General features: G+C 44.6%; 1 protein-coding gene across 1 annotated transcript in view; it reads right to left on the reverse strand.

Moving 5' to 3' along the window:
- ttc27 (tetratricopeptide repeat domain 27) overlaps window positions 1–20,162 on the reverse strand; it is a 65,040-nt gene that overhangs the window by 6,143 nt on the left and 38,735 nt on the right. Inside the window, exons 11-16 of the mRNA XM_080507489.1 lie at window positions 17,544–17,639; window positions 15,213–15,335; window positions 5,676–5,903; window positions 4,479–4,577; window positions 2,483–2,535; window positions 1,813–1,978 (exon numbers count right to left, since the gene is read on the reverse strand). Of these exons, the coding sequence (XP_080363615.1) occupies window positions 1,813–1,978; window positions 2,483–2,535; window positions 4,479–4,577; window positions 5,676–5,903; window positions 15,213–15,335; window positions 17,544–17,639 (765 nt within the window). The remainder of the gene's footprint in view (window positions 1–1,812; window positions 1,979–2,482; window positions 2,536–4,478; window positions 4,578–5,675; window positions 5,904–15,212; window positions 15,336–17,543; window positions 17,640–20,162) is intronic.

Raw genomic sequence — 20,162 nt, forward strand, 5'->3', positions numbered from 1 at the left:
GCAAATCAGAGCCTGTGGCAAGACGAAGAGAAACGGATTTCTTTCAGGGTTCCACGTCTTTCTCGAGTGAAAACGTTGCGAGTTTCACGGTATCAGACGTTGCCACTAATTAGAAACGACAGAAATTAAGACTGTTGAGGATGTTCTTCATGGTGCCTTGTGCTGAGAAAACAAGGGGGAAAACAAAAAAAGACGGAGCTCAACTGAATCCCATTACGAAGTGATCTCCTCTGAGGATGCCGCTGACCTTTTCAACTTGTGTGCTCGCACATCTCCCAGCGTTATTGATGAGGCTGACCACGACGCGGCCGGAATAAATGAACAGGCCGGGTGCCGAAAACACGGCGGACGAGGGTGGTTCAAAGCAGAACGGGGAGAATAGAAAAGACAATCTTCTGACACACACACACACACACACACACACACACACACACACACACACACACACACACACACACACACACACACACACACACACACACACACACACACACACACACACACACACACACACACACACACACACACACACACACACACACACACACACACACACACAAGGCTCAGAGTCCGGGGTGTCGGGGAGTTGTGGCTGCATTCCCACTGGGCTGAAAAGATGTCTTTTTAAAGTTAATTGGTCAAAACTACAAGAGCAAAAAAAAAAAAAAAAAATGATTACTGGGCGGAAGCGGAGAATTAATAACCCTGAGAAAACACAACCGCTGGCTGTTTCGCCTTGTTTATTCAAGGCCGGTGGTTAATTTTCCACTTAGAATGCATTGGTGGCTGAGCAATTACTTGTGACGTGACGGAGACGGGCTTTTCTTCCTGCTGCTGCAAATGACTCTGCGCATGTAAGCACAATGGAAGAGATTCATTAGCGTGGCGGAGAAGAAGAAACAGTTTTGTGTTTTAACAAGTTTGCGCCTGCTGGGCGTGTCACTTCATTCTCACGCAAATCACGTTTTGATTTCTTTTTCTGTTTCTCACAAAGTCCTGCAGCTGTTAACAGAAGCACATGCAGGCAGAGTGGATGGAGGGAATCTCATTTAGATGAAGTAATTCAGTAATACACAGAGGTACTGCTATAGTGAAGTGTATCATGTGTACTCCACGAAAGGCCAGTTAAGGTGAAGCGCCACCATCGCCTTCTTCTGCCCATCACATGGAATAAGCATTTTGGTGACTGCAATGCATGTTTCCACTGTGATTGACATTTATCACATGAGGGGATTGTTGTCCGGTTGAAGACCGGCTAGAAGAAACACCAAGTTTAATCTCTGATGAACAGTAATAATGAGAAGCGGGACTCGAGGACGCCGCCCCCCCGAGGAGGCCGTCGATTAAAAACTGTCACACAAATGATGGGACTTGCTGTCAGTGGATTATCACGCCTGTGAAATGTTACAAATATGTAAAAATAAGTAAAGATAAGCGGCGCCATTTTGCCAGACATGTTGAAGTTGGTGGTCGGACCCATTCTAAGGAGACGAGCGGACTCCGCTGTGTTTGTGACTCGGAGGTTGATCTGTATATTGTGGACCTCTAAAGCCAGCTGGGAGCACCGGAACTCCAGAGAGACGCTAATTCATTATGTGACCTTTGATTCCACAACGACAACAACACCACCACAAAGCTGTGACTCTAAATGTGAGCTGAAAACCCGTCGCTGGTCTTCACACGGTGGAGCCTCGATGCTGCACAACATTCAATTCTGTCTGTTTTTAATACTTTTAGAGTCAGACTTAAAAAAAAAAAAAAAAAACTGGGTTCTTCTTATACTCAGGATGGTGCTACAGTGCAAGGCTTCACCTGGACGTCCTTGTAGCCTTCCCTCAGGTCCATCAGACGGTGGTACGCCTTGATACTTTCCGCGAACTCCCCGATGTCGGTGCTGACGATGATGAAGTTCTCCCAGATCTGCCAGTGTTCGAAGTTGCACCTCAGGGCCTCCTGCAGCGTGTGGAAGGCGTTGGTTCTGCCGAGGAGGGCGGCGGGAAGAAGGGGGGGGGAAGAGAAAAGGTGAGAACGAACAGCCTGTCCTCAGTGAGTCGGCTGGGTTCTTCAGATACGAGTCGCAGCGCGACGAACAACGATCCATCACTGGACGGCGGATTGAAGTAGAAACATTTATTTTTCTGCGACTGTAAAATAATGTTAATTTTATGCTTCTGTCTCGTCGACTTGATGCTTTATTGTACTTGGAAGTTTTTGTATGCATGACCTCTTTATGCCTCTTTATTCTGTTGTATGAAACAGTAAAGTAGAAATGTATACGTGAAGGTTTAGCGTGGTATTGGGTCAAATAGTGTTATTGTGAATATTTGTGACGTTTCAAAACACGCAGAAGGAATGCTTCCTATGGTATTTAATTTTTTTTCCGCAGTATTCGCTACAAATATAAATGATCCCAAACACTTTGCTGCTGAAAGCTGAGACCCAAACCACGACCAACACGTTTCCACTCCACACTCGTACTCACTTCTTCTGGAGGCGAATGTAGGCGGTCGACAGGTTGTTCCACGCTTCTGCGTTCTGAGAGCAGGACAGAGGTGAAGACAGAAGAAATGATGACTGGATCACGGATTTGTTCTGGAGAGATCTGTATTAAATCTGCTGCTAGCTTGAATCGTGTCGCCGTTTAAACCTGGAGCGCAGCACAGGATGGTTTCTCAGTCAATGCATTTTGTGAAATTACATTTCAGAAGATGCAGCAATATTGGCTGCTGTTATTACATTTCCAAAGGTTTTTTTTTTTTTTTAATGGTATTTCAATAACGCAATAAGTTATTAGATTAGTGGACAATGATACCGGCTCAATGTCATATCAGTACAGCCAAGGTGTCACATTATTGGTTGCTAAAAGCCATCGATGAAAACCTCAAATTGATATCTTGAATTTGAGGTGTGGATGACTCTTCCTCCTGAAAGCCCCCCCTCCCCCCAGCTCTGTTCTCCTCTTGGGTCAATAACCAGGCAGCAAAATATCATGTTAAATAGGCCAAATACGTCTTATTAACAGCCTCTGACAACCCATGTTGGCATTTAATCTCACACACTGGAGATCTGCTCTGACCCTTGACTGCTGTTCAGAGAACATCTTACATGTTCCGTGTGCCGACTTACATGTGTCCAACCTTTGACTCCTTATAAACTGGGGGGGGGGGGTATGTATGGAGCATATTGTCTGGAATATACTGCAAGTCAAACCTCTTGGATATCATGTATTAGTACATATTGTGGTGCCATTACTTCTTCCTACTGCTTCTTGGACATGTTTTTATATATATATATACACACGTGCATATATAGATATATATATATATATATAGCGAGAGATACATGCACGCGCGCGCACACACACACACACGCACGCACGCACGCACGCACGCACGCACGCACGCACGCGCACGCACACGCACACGCGCATATATATACATATGTAAATAGCTGGGTGTATACTTATGCCGTCCCATTTGGTGTATATGTATATCACACACAGGCTGTCAATATATCTGTATGTACGTTTGGATCTTTGTGTTGACACGTCTGGAATGAATTAATAACAATCTTTTGTTGTATGACTTTATATTAAGAAACGACTAACAGAGGAGTCAAACACATTACATTTTTACATTTAAACTTTGATGTTTTCCTTTGCTGTGGCTATGTAATGAAAATTATCTTTATTTTCCCAAAACCAAAGAATCAACCTGGAGGCGGCGGTGAGGCAGTGGGTGACGGGCGGGCCAAAGTGGAGCCGGGCGTCTTGTGTCTGCGTCATGGCGCCTCGTGTCTCCTGCCACAGGACGTCTTTACAAACTCACCCTGACAGCGTGGCTTTGAGGCTCGACAGCAACGAGGCGGCGAGCCTTCAAGGCAGCGTCCCCGATACCTCAGCTCGAGTCTCGGCGTTGAGTTTTGTCGCTACTCTTTGGAAATATGCTTTTGAAAATGTCAATGTATTCTTTGAATTTTTTTTTTTTTTTTTTAACCACTTGCTTGGCGGTTCAGAGAGCCGGATTGGAGCCTCGTGTTTGACACCCCTGGACTAATCTGCCCAAAATTAGCTTGTTCATACCACGTGAGGCCACTAGATGTCGCTATACAACGCTACAAGCTCAACGTCTCCAAAATGAAAAATGTCAAGGGGAGAATTTAACGGGAAAATAGAACACAGTGTGAAAAACTGGAAAAAAAAAAAAACTGTTACGACAACGAAGGCTAAATGCATTTTTGTTATCCGGGAGCTAATTGGAGCTGATGCGAGTGTGAATTTTAAAACAGGAGAGGTTGAAAAGCCTTGCAGTGAAGCAGCGAGTGCAGAGTCATCAATAAAATCAGGGGAAGGTTGAGTGGAAGGATTGTGTCAGGGGGTGGGTGGGGTCAGAATAAAAAAAACAAAACAAAACACAACATTACGTTGGTGGAGAATCCCGTGAGAGGAAGAGGTGTGTTTGCGTTGTGTCGGTACTCACGTCCGGCTCCAGTCCCACACACCTATGGAAAGCTCTGGCAGCTCCCTCGTAGCCCTCCAGGGCGAAGTAGGCACAACCGAGGGAGAACCACACACCGAGCTGTACAAACGCACACGGGCAAGGGGGGGGGGGAATCACATCTGGATCCGGGCAGCGAGTGAAAGCGGAGATATTTACAGCTTCCGGGGCTGTTTATGAGGAAGGTAACACATGATTCAACCCGACACCGGGGCGGCCGCTCTGGGAGGCGTCGGAGGCTACAAGCAGGCGGACGTGCTCACGATGACCCCAATAAGGTGGTTTTGTAGCGAGAGCATGCGACGGCGCTGAATACGTCTGATCAGGTGCAGCCCAGAAGGTCCCATTGAGCATTTCCGAAGGCGTTCCAATACACGAGACTAAAGAGGCGACCTGTCGGCCCCGTGAAAGTCTGCAGGGCCCCGTTAAGGAAGTTGAAAGAAGCGACGGGCTCGTTATCTGATCTTGATGACGACTCACCTGGTTAAATAAAGTTAAAATGAATTATAATTGTACGTTTAGGAAGTTAAAATAATACAAGGATGTAAGATGGCGGCGCAGATGAGAGCAGCGGCTTCTCAAGCTCCCGAGACGACGGCGACTCTTATTCACAGTTTGAGGAAACCAAAAGGAAACGGTGCACATGGAAGCAGAAGAGTAGAGGCCCGCTGTCCCGGCAAAACAAAGGTTTTCAACGTCTTTATCGTCATTTCTATTATTCCACATACAGAGAAAATGCTCCGTAGTCATCTGTTTACAACGTTTTTAACTGCCTATCTTACAATGTGCCAATTTTATATTACTTTTCTATTCTATTTTACATTTTGCTCCTAATTTATTCTTTACCATTTATGTTTTTGGAGTCGACCAGGCGTCAGGAACAGAATTTCATCTCAGGACACCTTAAAAACGTGCAACAATAAAAATGCTCGCATACTGACCCAACACCCCGTGCCAGAGCAAGAAAGGCTGAATGGAAACCTCCGGAGCGTTTCGTCAGCATTTAAAATCTGACGTAGTGACTGAAGATTGCGATTAAAAGCTTCAACTGAGTATCAAGACATTAAAATACATTTCTGGGAACATATTTGAATACTTTGACCCCAAACATTTAGTGTATTTTCCAGAGAAATACCACCAGCGATTATAGTTTATTTCTCCGGTGGAAAGTGACTTTACCTGCATGGCGTTGATTTGGAGAGATTTCTCGAAGCATTCGACGCACTGCTGGAACTCCTTTTCCCGCAGGTGCAGCAGGGCTTTGGAGCGCATGGCTCTGGCGCTGCGGCGCCGCGACAGCTCCCACGCTCTGTCGTAGTGCTGATGGTCCCTCAGAATGTCTCCCAGCAGGCAGTAGAGGCTGGGAGTCTCCTTCTTCTCCAGCTCCCTGCGAACAATCTCCTCAGCCTGCGGACAGACGGAGTTGAACGGACTTTAAAGCAGGGGAGTCAAACATGCGGCATGTGATTTTTTTTATTTTTTTTTAAGTATAAATATGAAAACTGACAGAGGCTGATCTAAAAACACGAGATTGGCAAAAATGACATTCAAAACCGCCCTTGGTCAGAATTTGACCCCCGACATTAATGCATCTGTGGAGGTCACATGACGCAACGCCTTTCACAATAAAACAATGAGTCCAATTTATGTGAAGTGATACTTTAGCCACGTAACCTCAAATTTTTTTTTCCAGATGATGACAAATTGTTTTAATATGCAGATACAGATACAGTTGATTGGGGTGGGGGGGGGGGTTGTGTGTTTTTCGTTTTGCAAATATAATATCTGATTTCCTTTAATATGCATATTTCAGATTAGACGGGCAAATCCTTGCAGTTACAAAAGGATCAAAAGAAGGAAAGACTTTTGCATTTGTCCATATCTGCAGTTTAATATGTTCTGTTTGACTTGTTGGGCCTCCAGAGGTCAGATTAGGTTGGATGTGGCCCCTCAACTAAAATGAGTTTGACACCCCTGCTTTAAACAGATGTGTTGATGAAAATACTCGGATGACCTGAATAATATTCATTATCAAATTATAAAGGCTCTACGTCTTAAAGAGGTGATAGTCAGTTGTCAATTTTCAATTGGACACCCGTTCGTCCATCCTCCAGACCAGATACATCAGTAATGGGTCAGTCTATGCCATCACCTACACGAGTTAAAACGCAGAGACAAACGAAACCTGAAAAAGCTCGGTGCAGTTACAGGAGGGAACGAGCAAAATCCACATGGATAAACAGCAGTACTGGACTCCTCTGCTTGGCGAAGCCGCTTTGGGCTCAGCTCTGCACGCCACGACGGCGGGTTCTAAATGAAGCGGTCTCCATGTGCAGCAAAGTGCAGACTCTCAGCCTTGACTTGAGGGCGCTAACATCCAAATAAGTTAAAGTGCATTACGAGCCAACAGAACAATGGAAAGTTAGTGTAAACAGTATGTTGCACACAAAGTAAACTGTGTGGACCTGATGACTGAATTTCACCGAGACGTGCCTGAGCTCGGGGCTCAAGACTGTGGTGGAACAGTTTTCTCCCTCCAAATCCCGGGATCTCGTTTTAGATGTGGGGACGCTCCAGGCTCCGCCGGGCTTATCCAGCCCTCATTTCACTGACTCTTCCTGTCAGACGGGGCCAAGAGCTGGAGCACAACACCAAACCAGAAGCCTCACCATGTTTATCTAAACTACGCAACTATGAACAGCTTGTGCTGCATAAAACGTACCGCGATTAACGACAGCCCACGGGCAATTAAGAGCACGAGATACTTTAAGACATTCTTTCACACGCTCGTCTTTTTCATTGGATCAAACGGAGCACGTTGGTGTTTGGCGTCCCAAATCACCCACAAGTATTCTCTCCTCTCGTCAGAGAACCACACCTGGTCCAGGTACCGTCGCAAACATCCGACTCGCTCTACGCATCCAACATCGAAATAATACACTTCTACAAGCGGAGGAATTTGTTCTTACTTCATTTCAAAGGACGATTATCAAATGAGACTGCAAACGCATCGTTACAATAATCCAACCTGCTGAAAATACACACATAAACCAGCTTTCCTGAATCTCACTGAGTACACTGGAGGTAAACCTTATGCCGTTAGGCTCCGCCTGCCACAGTGGAAAAACAAAGCCATTATTATTATCAAACTGTCAAAACTCAAGATACACGACATGTAACGGCCATTGTTGGCTGGATCTCGATGGCTGGGAGCCAACATCACTACACTCCTAACACATTTCATCAAACGTGATTTTCCCCCCTTTCAAGATGATGAAATAAAGATGAATGCGTTCTACAGAAGTCTCGTTAAACCATTACTTGGTGCAATGGTTTAATACCTTTTTTTTTTTTTTTTTTTGAAACCTGGCACTTAATATCTTAATCTATCTAAAATGTGTTAGTTATCCTGTGAACCAGTCAGTCGACCAGCCCACCGACTCACCAATCAACCAACTTCATTGGATCAATTACATTTTTGTATGTTCAAATGAAAGAATTGAGGAGCCGTGCCGAACTGTAAGTTACAAAGCCATCTTTAAGACTACCGTAATTAGCGGACGACAAGCTGCTACTTTTCACACGTTTCTAAAATGACGCGGCTAATTTATGGATTATTACGGGTTAACGCGCTTCGTGCCGCCAGATTCTACTTCCTCCGGTAGATGCATGTTGTTTTGAGTCTCTGCTTCTCCAAAACCTGCCCTAAAAGTGATACTTCTGCTCTGAGGGACCTCGTCTTGTGCTGCTTTTCGTGGTCCGGAACTCCAGCAGCTGAGTGATGCGTTCAGGTGCATCACGTAAAGCCGCCCTGCTGGACTCCGTGGCTCATTTGTTGTGAATACGTCGAACGTAAAAGAGCTTTGATGTAGGTCGGATCACATGTATGGTCGGGATATTCACAAGCTGTCTTCTTCCGTATGCTACAGACGCTACAGACACAGTGATTGCCTGGGAGACGACAATCAGAGACTGTCGATTTATGAATAGTTCAGATACTCCCCGACAAGAACAATTAGTGAGGTGATATTCACTGCGGTCATACAATCTCCTGATGAAACGCAGCACCCAAACACAACAACAAGGACGGCGGGAGGGTTGTAGATTATTTTAGATTAATAGCTGGTCGTAATTATTAGAACACAGACGGGGAAATAAATCAAATCAAAGATCACCCTGAGGACTAAGTCGGAGGCAGTGGGAGACTGGAAGACATCGTATCTCTGTAAAGGGACAGCATGATGTTCTCTGCTGCAATGGGTCTCCCTTGCTGAATACTGTCGAGACAAAATAAGAGACATGACCCTCCATGTCTCGGGGGGGGGGGGGGGGTTCAGCCTGCAGGCTCTTTGCTTGCAGCTCAGTTAAGTTCCGTCCATTATGATAAAATCCTGCTCAAAGGCACCTGGACATGTAGTTTGGTACCTTGTTTAGTTACAACTGTATTTGTTGCCTCTGTTCGACAACGGCATGTTAAACAAAAAGCTGCCTTGCCAAGGTTTCAGTAACTTTGTTAGGAGGTTATAAGTCAGATGGGCAGAGCTCAACTTTTACGAGGTTTCTAGAAACATGGCGTCACCAGAAGTTTATATATGGATCTGCTCCAGCTCCCTGCAACAAGCTGGATAAAACAGGTACAGATGGACTGATTGACCCTTAAATCTATCAAAGTCTTCTGTGATAAAGAGTGTGCTGTACTCTTGGGTAGGATGACTGGATGGTCCCCCCCAAACAAATCCTGACTCAAATGGACCTTTAGGTCAAATGAAGGTGAAATGACTGAAAACAAAATCCCGACAGACACTGCATGCAGGAGCAAACCCTACAAACACGATGTGAAACCGGAGCAATAGGGCTATCCTCAACACAGAGGTCATCCACAATATTTACATGCAATATTCCATAGCGACTGTGAGTCAAAGTAAGCGTGACGAAGGGGAAGCGGGGGCGAGGAGTGAGCCTCGCTGAGGAAAAACAAACAGCCTTGGACAGAAACCAAAGCACTCCAGACAAATGGATTGCCTTGTTTTGTACTCCCGTGAGCACACAGCATTGACTGTTGACTGGCACCACCACAGCTCATGGTTTAAGACAAGAGACGGCGCAGGACGCTTTTATTATTAGCCAGAGGCAAACTGGATAATCAAATTGGAGAGACAAAGCAGACTGTAATTGAATAACAGAGTCTTACCGAGAACTCTGGACGTAGAGGTAAGGTTTTGTACTTAATGTCGGTGTTTGTATGCGCTTGATGAACAGGAGAGACGGAAAAACAAGCAGACGACAAAAAACCCCCGAAAACAAACAAACCCCTTGTATTATTTCTGTCGACCGTCACTTTTTAGAAAAGCAGATTGAAACCTCCTTGCGGCTCTTGCATCAGGTTATAACCTGGCACACACCCGTATGACGTACCAAGCAAATGTACTTGTGCGATTGCGTGAATCCAAAATGAGGTGGATTGGATTGGGACTGTCAAAAGTCAAGCGCAAATGCAGATTAATCCATCATCATTGTGGAGACAATGTTCTGTTCTTCAGTGATGGCCGGAGGTTCGGGAAGATGAAACTGAGACTCGAGGCTGAAGATGCAGAGTGGAATTTATTCATCCGTAAAGCCGGAGCGCTCCCACACCTGACAGACAAAGACACATTCACCAAACCATCCTCACACACACACACAGGCGTGCACAAATCTGACTCCCACCCTCTGACTCCGTTGTATATAAAGTCGTTTCCCTGTAATCTCATCCTCCGAGGCCAGTTTCTGGCGCCACCAGCAAAAACAGCGTTGATTAAGGGGCTCAAATCTAACAACAACGTAAGCGGCCTGGGGTGGCAGTGACCTGGCAGATGGGGTAATTATCAATGAATACATAGGCCCGAAAATCAAAGAGATCTTAGAGTTTCTACAACAATCATGAATAATCTGATTACATTTTTAATGCAATTAACACATCTGTAGTGCAGAATGACTAAAAAATCCCCAAAAGGCCTCTAGAAGCACATTTCAGGGAGTTTGTCCAAGTAGACTTATGACTACAAATGCTGCCGGGGGGGGGGGGGGGGGGGTTCAAATCCAGGAGACACAACCAACTCTATGGAAGTCACTAAATGGCAGGTTGACCCTCTCAATGAGAAATATGAGTATTAAAAAAACAAAAGTTGTTGCTTCATGTTTCTTTTGTAGATTGAAAAGATGCCCCTGCGGGCATTTAAAGCACAAAGCGTTTTCAATCTACAAAATAGAGGAAAAGGTGGGATGGAGGTCTGAAGTCCAGACTGGAGGTGACCTGAGGATGACTCCCGTTTCTGTGCTCGGACTTCTTATGTGCGACTACTTTTGCAGAGCTGACCGAATTAATTTTCTTCATGAATAAATAACTTGAAATTACTTTTTTTTTTTCTTTCCCCCCAAATTCCTCCTTCATACCCCACAGCACTTAAATTGGACCGAGAGCTGATGAGCTCTGAAACTGCAAGTAGCTGTTGATGCAGAAATGTACAAGGACTTTAAAAACCAGAGGACGGCCCGGTGCCACCAATAGATGTTTGTGACCAGGAACAAAGTGTTGAGTGGAAATGTGACAAAGTTAGGAATGAGTTTGGGGACCGAGTAGAAGAAAGAGGTTCTGAAACAACTGCACGACTCCCGAGTCCACCTCTTTCCGGGTATTTCGAGTAAACATGTCTGTATCTGTGACAAGGGAGGCAATAAGATGGTCTGTACCTCACTGACAGTTTCTACAGTGCAGTTTGAAACGCAGGGATGTTGGTTAAGCTCACGCCATCGTTCTCTTCTCTTGTTGTTCAAAAACAGTTGCAATCACAGCCCGAATTACAGAAGTGATTTCAGTTCAACGTCACGTATAAACTGTAACTGACCACACTTGTTTCATATCTTGTTTCACATGTTTGAATCCTTATAAGCTGCTGTCACAACGGCAGAAAAGTGAAAAATGGCGGCTTTGGTGGAGCCTAACCCTGGTTGAAATAAACAACAGCAGCCCACATCTGTGTGGCAGCCTTCACCCCTCCATCCCTCCATCGCTTCATCCCTCCATCCTGTCACCAGCAGCCCCTTGTCATCATGGACGCTGTGCAATCAGAACAGGCTTTGTGTGGAAAGAAGATGGAGAACAAAGAGAAAGAAGAACAAAAAGAAAGATGAACAAAAAGAAGATAAAGAACAAAAAGATGGAGAATAAAAAGAACAAAAAGAAAGATGAACAAAAAGAAAGAAGATGAACAAAAAGAAAGATGGAGAACCAAAAGAAAGAAGATGAAGAACAAAAACAAAGAAAGCGAAGAACAAAAACAAAACAAAAAGAAAGAAGACGAAGAACAAAAGGAAAAAGACGAAGAACAAAAAGAAAGAAGGCGGAGAACAAAAAGAAAGAAGACGAAGAACAAAAAGAAAGAAGGCGGAGAACAAAAAGAAAGAAGACAAAGAACAAAAAGAAAGAAGGCGGAGAACAAAAAGAAAGAAGGCGGAGAACAAAAAGAAAGAAGGCGGAGAACAAAAAGAAAGAAGACGAAGAACAAAAAGAAAGAAGACAAAGAACAAAAAGAAAGAAGGCGGAGAACAAAAAGAAAGAAGACGAAGAACAAAAAGAAAGAAGACGAAGAACAAAAAGAAAGAAGACGAAGAACAAAAAGAAAAAGATGAAGAACAAAAAGAAAAAGACGAAGAACAAAAAGAAAAAGACGAAGAACAAAAAGAAAAAGACGAAGAACAAAAAGAAAAAGACGAAGAACAAAAAGAAAAAGACAAAGAACAAAAAGAAAGAAGGCGGAGAACAAAAAGAAAGAAGACGAAGAACAAAAAGAAAGAAGACGAAGAACAAAAAGAAAAAGACGAAGAACAAAAAGAAAAAGACGAAGAACAAAAAGAAAAAAGACGAAGAACAAAAAGAAAGAAGACGAAGAACAAAAAGAAAGAAGATGAAGAACAAAAAGAAAAAGACGAAGAACAAAAAGAAAGAAGACGAAGAACAAAAAGAGAAACACAGAAAGGAAGAAGACAACAAAGGAGGCAAAGAACGTTGAAGAGGAAAACTGGGTGTGCAGTTCTGTTTTAAACGACAGATAAAAAACAAAGGATACAGCAGGTGCTGAAGATTTATCGGCGGCCCCGGCTCAGCGAGGGCCAGTAAAACATTTACACACTCCATCAATTAGCTGACAGACGGCAAACGCAGGCGAGGCGGGAAGTGAGGCTGCAGCGATATCGATTGTCTTCCGGGCTTCGACAATGAACAACAAGCGTTGTGCTGTTCACAACCTGGACGCTACCGTTGTTTGGACCGACATTTTTTGAGAGCCAACCTTTAACGTCGTTAAGCGTGGTTAAAGTCTAGCGACCAGTGGAGCGGCGTGGTTACAGGAGCTGCAGGAGAAAACGACCCCTACAGGCTGGAAGGCTGAACTGCTCGCCGAGAGACGGCGACGACAAACAACCTGACCCAGATAGAGTCCGAGCTGCAGAGCGTGAAAAGCGAGCGGAAGGCTAACGTGGTGGCGAACAAGTAGCAAGTAGCTTGCGACAATGTAATTCCCCTACTTTTTAATTTATTCACCCTGCACACGCCCACGGTAGGCTGGGATGGGCTGCAGCACCCCGCGACCCTGAACTGAACAAGTGGGAGAGAAGATGGATGGATAGACCCGTTTAATTAATTTATATAGACTACGTCCATACATTTATTTATTTATCATTGTGTTGCCTACCTGGTTTCATTTTTTTTGTAAACCAATGTTTGTTCTTAAAAAATGTACAAAGCTAAATCTGCTGACGTATATAAACATGTTTAATGCCGACATCAGTGCGCCCTGGTAAGTGGAAGTGCCTCTGTTGCTCATCAATACACATAAAAAAATACAAATAAACAAAAAGAAACGGTAAGAGTCGGGGGGCGAAAAGCTCAGGACCAATACTGTGTGTGTGACGTATCGCCGGCCCTCTCGCCACGGCGACCATGAACTTTGAGATGAAAAAAGAGCTGATCGGAGTTAATTGAATTAATCCAGACTCTGGTCACCTTGGATCAAGAACACACACACACACACACACACACACACACACACTGATTAGAAAATCCTGCCATCAGTGGAGCTCAGATAGTAGAACTCATTACAACGGCCGGCAAGAAATGGAAATGAATGTTTCAGGAAGAGGAAACGGCTGAATTTTAAAGGAAATTTCTCCCGGGAGTTTGCATGAAACTAATTCAGTTCACATTTGAAGGAGTTGACTGTGTTGAATTTGAGGGAACGGAATGGAAAGGGCTGGACGTATGGCTCAGATTAAAAAAAAAAAAAAACTGTCCAAATGAGAGCGAGTCTGTTCGTTTAACAGTTATAAACAAGAACACCAAGATCATCTTTTAACTGTTTGGAGACTTGATTAGTCCAAATACAGATTGCAATGCAATGAATCATCTGCAGGACAGAATAAAGTGAAGTGTCCACAAACAATAAACAGTGTGTGTTGATCTGCTCTGCTACACCGTTGCTGCTGAGCTTAACTTTGTATGTATAGTACCGTATTTTCCGCACTATAAGGCACCTAAATACCTCAAATTTTCTCAAAAGCTGCCAGTGCGCCTTATAGCCCGGTGCGCCTTATATATGGAAGAATTGCTCTACTCGAGACTGCTATTTGACAGCTGAACAACCAGAAGCTTTTATTTTGACAACTCTAACTTGGCAACCGGATCTTCAGAGCGGACGACACTCCGCACAACACCTTCATCACTCATGGTTGCACACCAACATTCTAACAAACCAAAATAAACTAGATGAAATAATGACTCCCTAAACTGGGGAACAAAAACACATAAACACAATCAACACAACACCAAGCCCAACAACAACCCACAATAACCTCCAACAACACAAAACATGAATTCCCATCATGCCTTGCAGCGACCACCTCTGGACGGTAAGCAGCCGCCGACTTCATTTTCCCCGCAGAAGAAGAAGCGCGCGGTGCATGCAATGAATTATGGGAGTTTCTGTTTGTGGTGTTTTAAATGCAATTATTGGGGGTTATATTTGGTTTGTGGTGTCGGTAATAATTAAGTTGTGTTGTGTTTTTGTTGCTTAGTTCATGTAGTTTAGTTTATTACTGGTAGTTGTAAGTTGTCAACCAGCAGTGAAGAAGGTTTTGTGTGTAGTTTCCTCCTGGCATAGGCTGCAGGTAGGACTATCAAAATAAAGCGCGTGCACCTCTCTGGGTGTTAGAATCAGTGGAAAATGTAACCTAATGGCTTTGAGCTATAAAGGTTGCTGACCACTGGTCTATTCCATGCGCCTTATAATGCGGTGCACCTTATATATGAACAAAGTTGTACATTATGTCAATCGATGTTGGTGCGCCTTATAATCCGGTGCGCCTTATAGTGCGGAAAATACGGTAGTTCAATTAATATTACTTATTTAACTTAAACTACCCCTTTCTTTCTGTGTGGATCATCAATACAAGTGTTCCTGAAGCGGAAATCGTCCCCCAGGGGGCAAACAAAGTGATTCTGATTTGATTGTTTATTATGCATAAATGTGTCCTAAACACGACTTACGATTAAACATTTAAAAATACAAGCCAACTTGTTTCCCCCTCCACTAATATTTTCCTAAGGCATAGATGCAGTTGAAAACCTGCTGAGTGACGACGTCTGAAGCCGCCAACGAATCCATCGTCTGGGGAGAAACGTACCTTCCCGTGCTGGCCGAGCCGCTCGTAGCAGATCACGGCGTCCTCCCAGAGCTGCAGCTTCTCGTACGTGAGCAGAGCTGAACTGAGGCAGCCGAGGTCCGTCAGCAGGCTGGCCAGCTGCTTCTGTGAGGGACGACAAAACAAAACCGACAACTGAGGCGCCAACCGCCACAACCACGACATGGACATTAAATACACAGGATGGAAACGCAAAAAAAAACCCAGATATTTACCGATTTGTAATAGTTAATGAGGTGGGAATTTTTCTACAGACCAGGTTGTACTAATGGTGTAATATGTACCGTAATAATGTAGTAAATGTTCCACTCATTATGCAATACCGTCGCATTTTGTAATGAAATTCTTGAAGGCATTTTCTAACAAACTTTGCCACATTTTGTTGTTACATATCACAACAGTTATTACAAAATGTGGATGTTCTACTTGTTTTTAAGAAAATGTGTGGCATAATATGTAATAAATGTTGTCCTTTGTACACGTTTCTATGTTTAATAATGAGAAAGAATTAAGATTAAGCTCATGTCCTGCCAACGTAACAATGGTAGAATCCAGAGCTCTAAATCCGGTTTAACTTTTTAGATCAGCTGCTATTGTGGCTGGTAGATTTTTTAAAGTTACAAAGAAAAAATGAAACCAGACTGGGTGTGAAAGCAGAGCGCATTTAATCATCTCACCCACGTTCTGTAATAACAGCTGCAATATATAACAAGTCCTGACAAAATGGGGCAGATTATTACACAATGGGTTGAATATCTATTACAGCATTACATAACGAGGCGCTGCAGACCATTTAGCTTCGGTGATTTCAGATTCGTTTCGTTCAGATTATTTTATGAAACGGGAGACGATTGGATCGACAGAGTGAGCAGGAGTCCCCACTGAGGCGTCGCATTGACTTGAACCCATAAATGTGACGGAAACACGGAGGACGGACGGGGACTCGTCCAACACCTCCGGACTCACTGCAGCTAAATGTTAATCAAGTGCAACATCTGCGCCCTGCTTTCACACCGCGGCAATATCTGTACATGACCTGCAGAAAATGTGAAGCCAACAGTACGAAAGGCCCTTTAGGCATAAAGATGAAATGGACTCGTATGACAACAAATTAGCACAACCCCCCTTCCCTCTCGCCACTGTGCTGCAACCAAGCAGTGGGATATATTTGTCTTCGCTCCCCGCTGTGTTGTGTTTTAGGCTTCGGCGAATGTGTCACAGAACGTCGCCGGGGCCGTTACCTACGGCCCCTCGGAGACCTTTAAGTCCAACGACCCCGCGGAGTCTCTGAAAGCTTTTCCTGGGATTACTTTGAAAACGGAAGAGGAAGGCTTTGAAGCAGAGACGATCAATCAACGCTCAGAAAGTCCGACCAGAGAGGAGACGCAGGCTGCGGGCGGGTCAGCGGGAAAAAAAGAGGTTGAGATGTAATCTTGCCGACACGAAGGGGAAAAAACTGTCGTTTTAACCACTCCAACCCCCCCGACCCGTCATTTTAAAGTCTTGCTTGTTCACAGGTTTTAAAGTGGGGAGAGATGAGCCCCACTTTAGCCATCGAGATGAGATTGTCCAATGTTTTTCACAAAGTAACACATTTAAAATGTCTTCTAAAGTCCTAATATCTGGCCTCCACTGCCCAATACTTCTGGTTATGCCGTGAAGTCTACTTTAGAATTTTAATTAATCTCCACTACTTTTACATTGGATTTTGATTGTGTGATTTGATTGTACTCTAGTAGAAAGAATCCTCCTCACCCTCTTGTCACTTTGCTGATCATTTGTGAAGGTGAGGTAGTGTTGAGCACGCCTTTCTGATTATAAGAGGGACATTAATGCTTCCTTGACGCACTTAAATTACTCTGTTTTTCAAAGGTTGTCGAGGTTTTCAATTAATCCGAGACTGAATTTGTTGGATTCTACTTCCAACAGTTGAACTATTTGAAGACTCGTATAGCAGATATTGTATGTCGGAGGTGTTAAATGACGTTAAAGCAACATTTTAGAGGAAAGTCTGTTCCGAGGTGAAGTTGCTGAATTTTTGATCAGGACATTAAGCTGAAGTTCATTTACAGCAAGTCACCAACTAGCAGAATATAGATACAAGAAGCGAGTCGATGGATGCAGGAAATAAGCTTAATAAAAGGCAAAGCAACCAGACGATGACATTTCCTCTTTACCCCCTTCAAGGACATCGTTTCCGTTTGTTTTCAGAAAACTGTGTCGAGTATATTTGAAATCCAGACACTTCAGTGGCTCCGAAGAAGAAAACCCCTTTATGACAGAAGAGAGTTTGTTAAAAGGAGTGTTTGGTACCTGCACCGCCCATCTTGGGGGGGCTTGGCAGCAGTAGAAGACCTTGAGGCGCTCGGCGGCCGGACAGCTCTCGTCTTCAAAGTGGTCAACTATCGCCTGGAAAATGAAAAGCGGGTCAGTTTTACCAGAATTACCACAAAAAAAAAAAAAAAAAAAAAAAATGACAGCACAACTGTAGGAGCATAAATGAAGTTCATTGATGTTGGTTAAAAAGATAAATAATTTAAGTTCATCTAAAACAGCAGCAATGCAAGTTATCTAATTTGGAAGGAATTAGGAGGAGCATTTACAGGTATTTCAGTTCATATGGGCAATAATGTCACACGTTAATCATTTAAGATGCCTGTGGTTAATTTAAGTGGATAAAAGTTTAATTTATGTGTTATTTGCAATGTTTGGAAATGGATAAATAACTTTGGTGTTTTCTGGTGGCTGTGCACCTTTAATTGTTTGTTGATGTGCCCAGGTGGGTGGAGTTTGGGGGGGATTACCTGTGACAGGGAGTCAGGCAGGTGAGAGTGGAGCCACAAGGTTTTTTGACCTCTCTCTCTCCCTCTCTCTCCTTTTCTTTCTGTCTCATTTTTCCTTGGATGAATGATACTGATCGGATTTAACGGACAACTTAGGACATTTTTTTCTGTAGCACCCTATTGTTTGTTTTCTTTGAGAAGTAAACTGTTAAACTTGACGAGTTGGTCCTGTGGATTTTTTTCGACGTGGATAAAGAAGAGGAGAACGGATAAGAGCGTCAAGCTAAGGCTTCATTCAACGGAAACTACAACAACAATGTTGTATTAAATCAATCTTTGAGAGGAGCGTCAGTCACATGACGGTACGATGATGTCCCGGACGGAGAGCGCGATGCGGCACTAAAGTCCACACTGCGGCGGGGTTACAGGGGTCGTTGGGCACTAAATGGTGGATGACGGGAACGTTCCCCGAGGAGAGGGCAGCGTACGGGGAACGGGAGTCGGCCGGCGACCGTTTCTCTTTCGCACCGACGGAGCGAGGAGACGCCATCAGGGACCAACACATGCTCCTCCGCTTTTACCTCCTCCCATTAACTCTGCAGCAGGTTATCATCCTTTCCAAAGACATGAGACCGATCAGCTTTCCGACGACACAAAGCGCCTCTTGCGGTTTCCCGCACCCTGATGGAAGCGACGACTGAATGGGAAACCTTCGAGATGTGGCCGATCTCGTAATGTTGCACGTTCCGTATTTTCCACTTTTTTTGTTGTTTGGATGCTGTGCGACATATATGAAAATATACCAGCGCATACAACCTGTGGCCACCAGGTGTCACTGTATGACAGCAGAACGCTGCTACAGTACCACCAGAAATAAACCTTCAGCACTCCCGTATTTTAATGCGACACGCAACCAGTCCTCCAAAAACACAGGGATCGTCTTCCTCCTGCGGTCAATCAAGAAGACGACGGCTACTTCCCTAGCGAAAGGCCTGTTGCGCCTCTAGTGGTTGGAGGCAGCATTAGACATGCACTCGTGAAAAGCAAAGAAAAATGAGGCATTAATTAGAAATGACCTCCCGGCCCCCCCCCCGGCAGCCATCCCTGCCCTGTAAACACACACCCTTCCCACAGTGGTCCTGGTGCTCGGCCTCACAGATTCACAAGGTGAGATAGAGTCTCAACCCCCTTGGATACGTCTGCCGTCAACGTCACTGCGCTCAGTCCGCAACCTGGCAGCTGAATTCAGATTCAGTTCATCCAAAAAGTGGATTCACGTCCATCTTCAGGCTCATTTTCCTGTGAAACGGACCAAACGTTTGCAAATCTTCAGCAGCACCCCGACCTCTACCCTGACTGGCGCACGCCTTGAGGGTTAGGCAGCGCAGCCCTAACTCATGATGCTCCCTCCTCCGTGCCTCACCGAGGGAAACCGGCTCCCAGAGGGAGTCTTTCCCGTGAGTCTTTCCCCAACCTCCACCGAGGGGAACAAGCATCAACAGTGGAGCGCCGGCACAGTAACTGTCCCCATCCAGTCGAACCACTCGAGTCCCGTAACTTCTTTATAATCCCACAACGTTGTCCGTCTTCAGGCTCACGGGCAGCTTACTGATCAACGTCTCGAATAACATTTGAAGCCGTGCGGGATTAATGCGTTTGTTTGGGCTCAGGGTTGTTTTGAGAGGAAGACCGAGGTTACTCAATAACTCAACGGCGCCGCGAGCCGAGTGCAGCGCTGCAGCTTTTTTCAGCTCCACAAATGATCCCGCCAGTTTTCTCGTGGTGTCAACCGAAGGCCAAAAACTTTCAGGGACGTGCGCCAGAGATTATTCAGAGGGATTTTGATTTACGCCAGGCGACACACGCCACGAAACCGCGGGCTGAATCGAACCGCTTGTGTCGGGGGAAACAGCAACGAAGGGAAACGTAACACTCGCACAGAAGAAATGGCGCAGATAAATAAGTTAGAGCAGCCACTTCAAACACCGAGACGCACTTAAAAATCTCAAAATCTTCCGGGGCCCAAACAACTGGAGAATCTCAACCCTGATTAAAGGATGAATTCTCCTGAAATATTCATCACAGAATGAGGAACAAAAAAAAAACTGGATATGAACATGGGCCAATGGCATTAAAGTGTGTATTAATT

This window comes from Blennius ocellaris (genome assembly GCF_963422515.1).
Source record: "Blennius ocellaris genome assembly, chromosome: 13".
NCBI lineage: Eukaryota > Metazoa > Chordata > Actinopteri > Blenniiformes > Blenniidae > Blennius > Blennius ocellaris.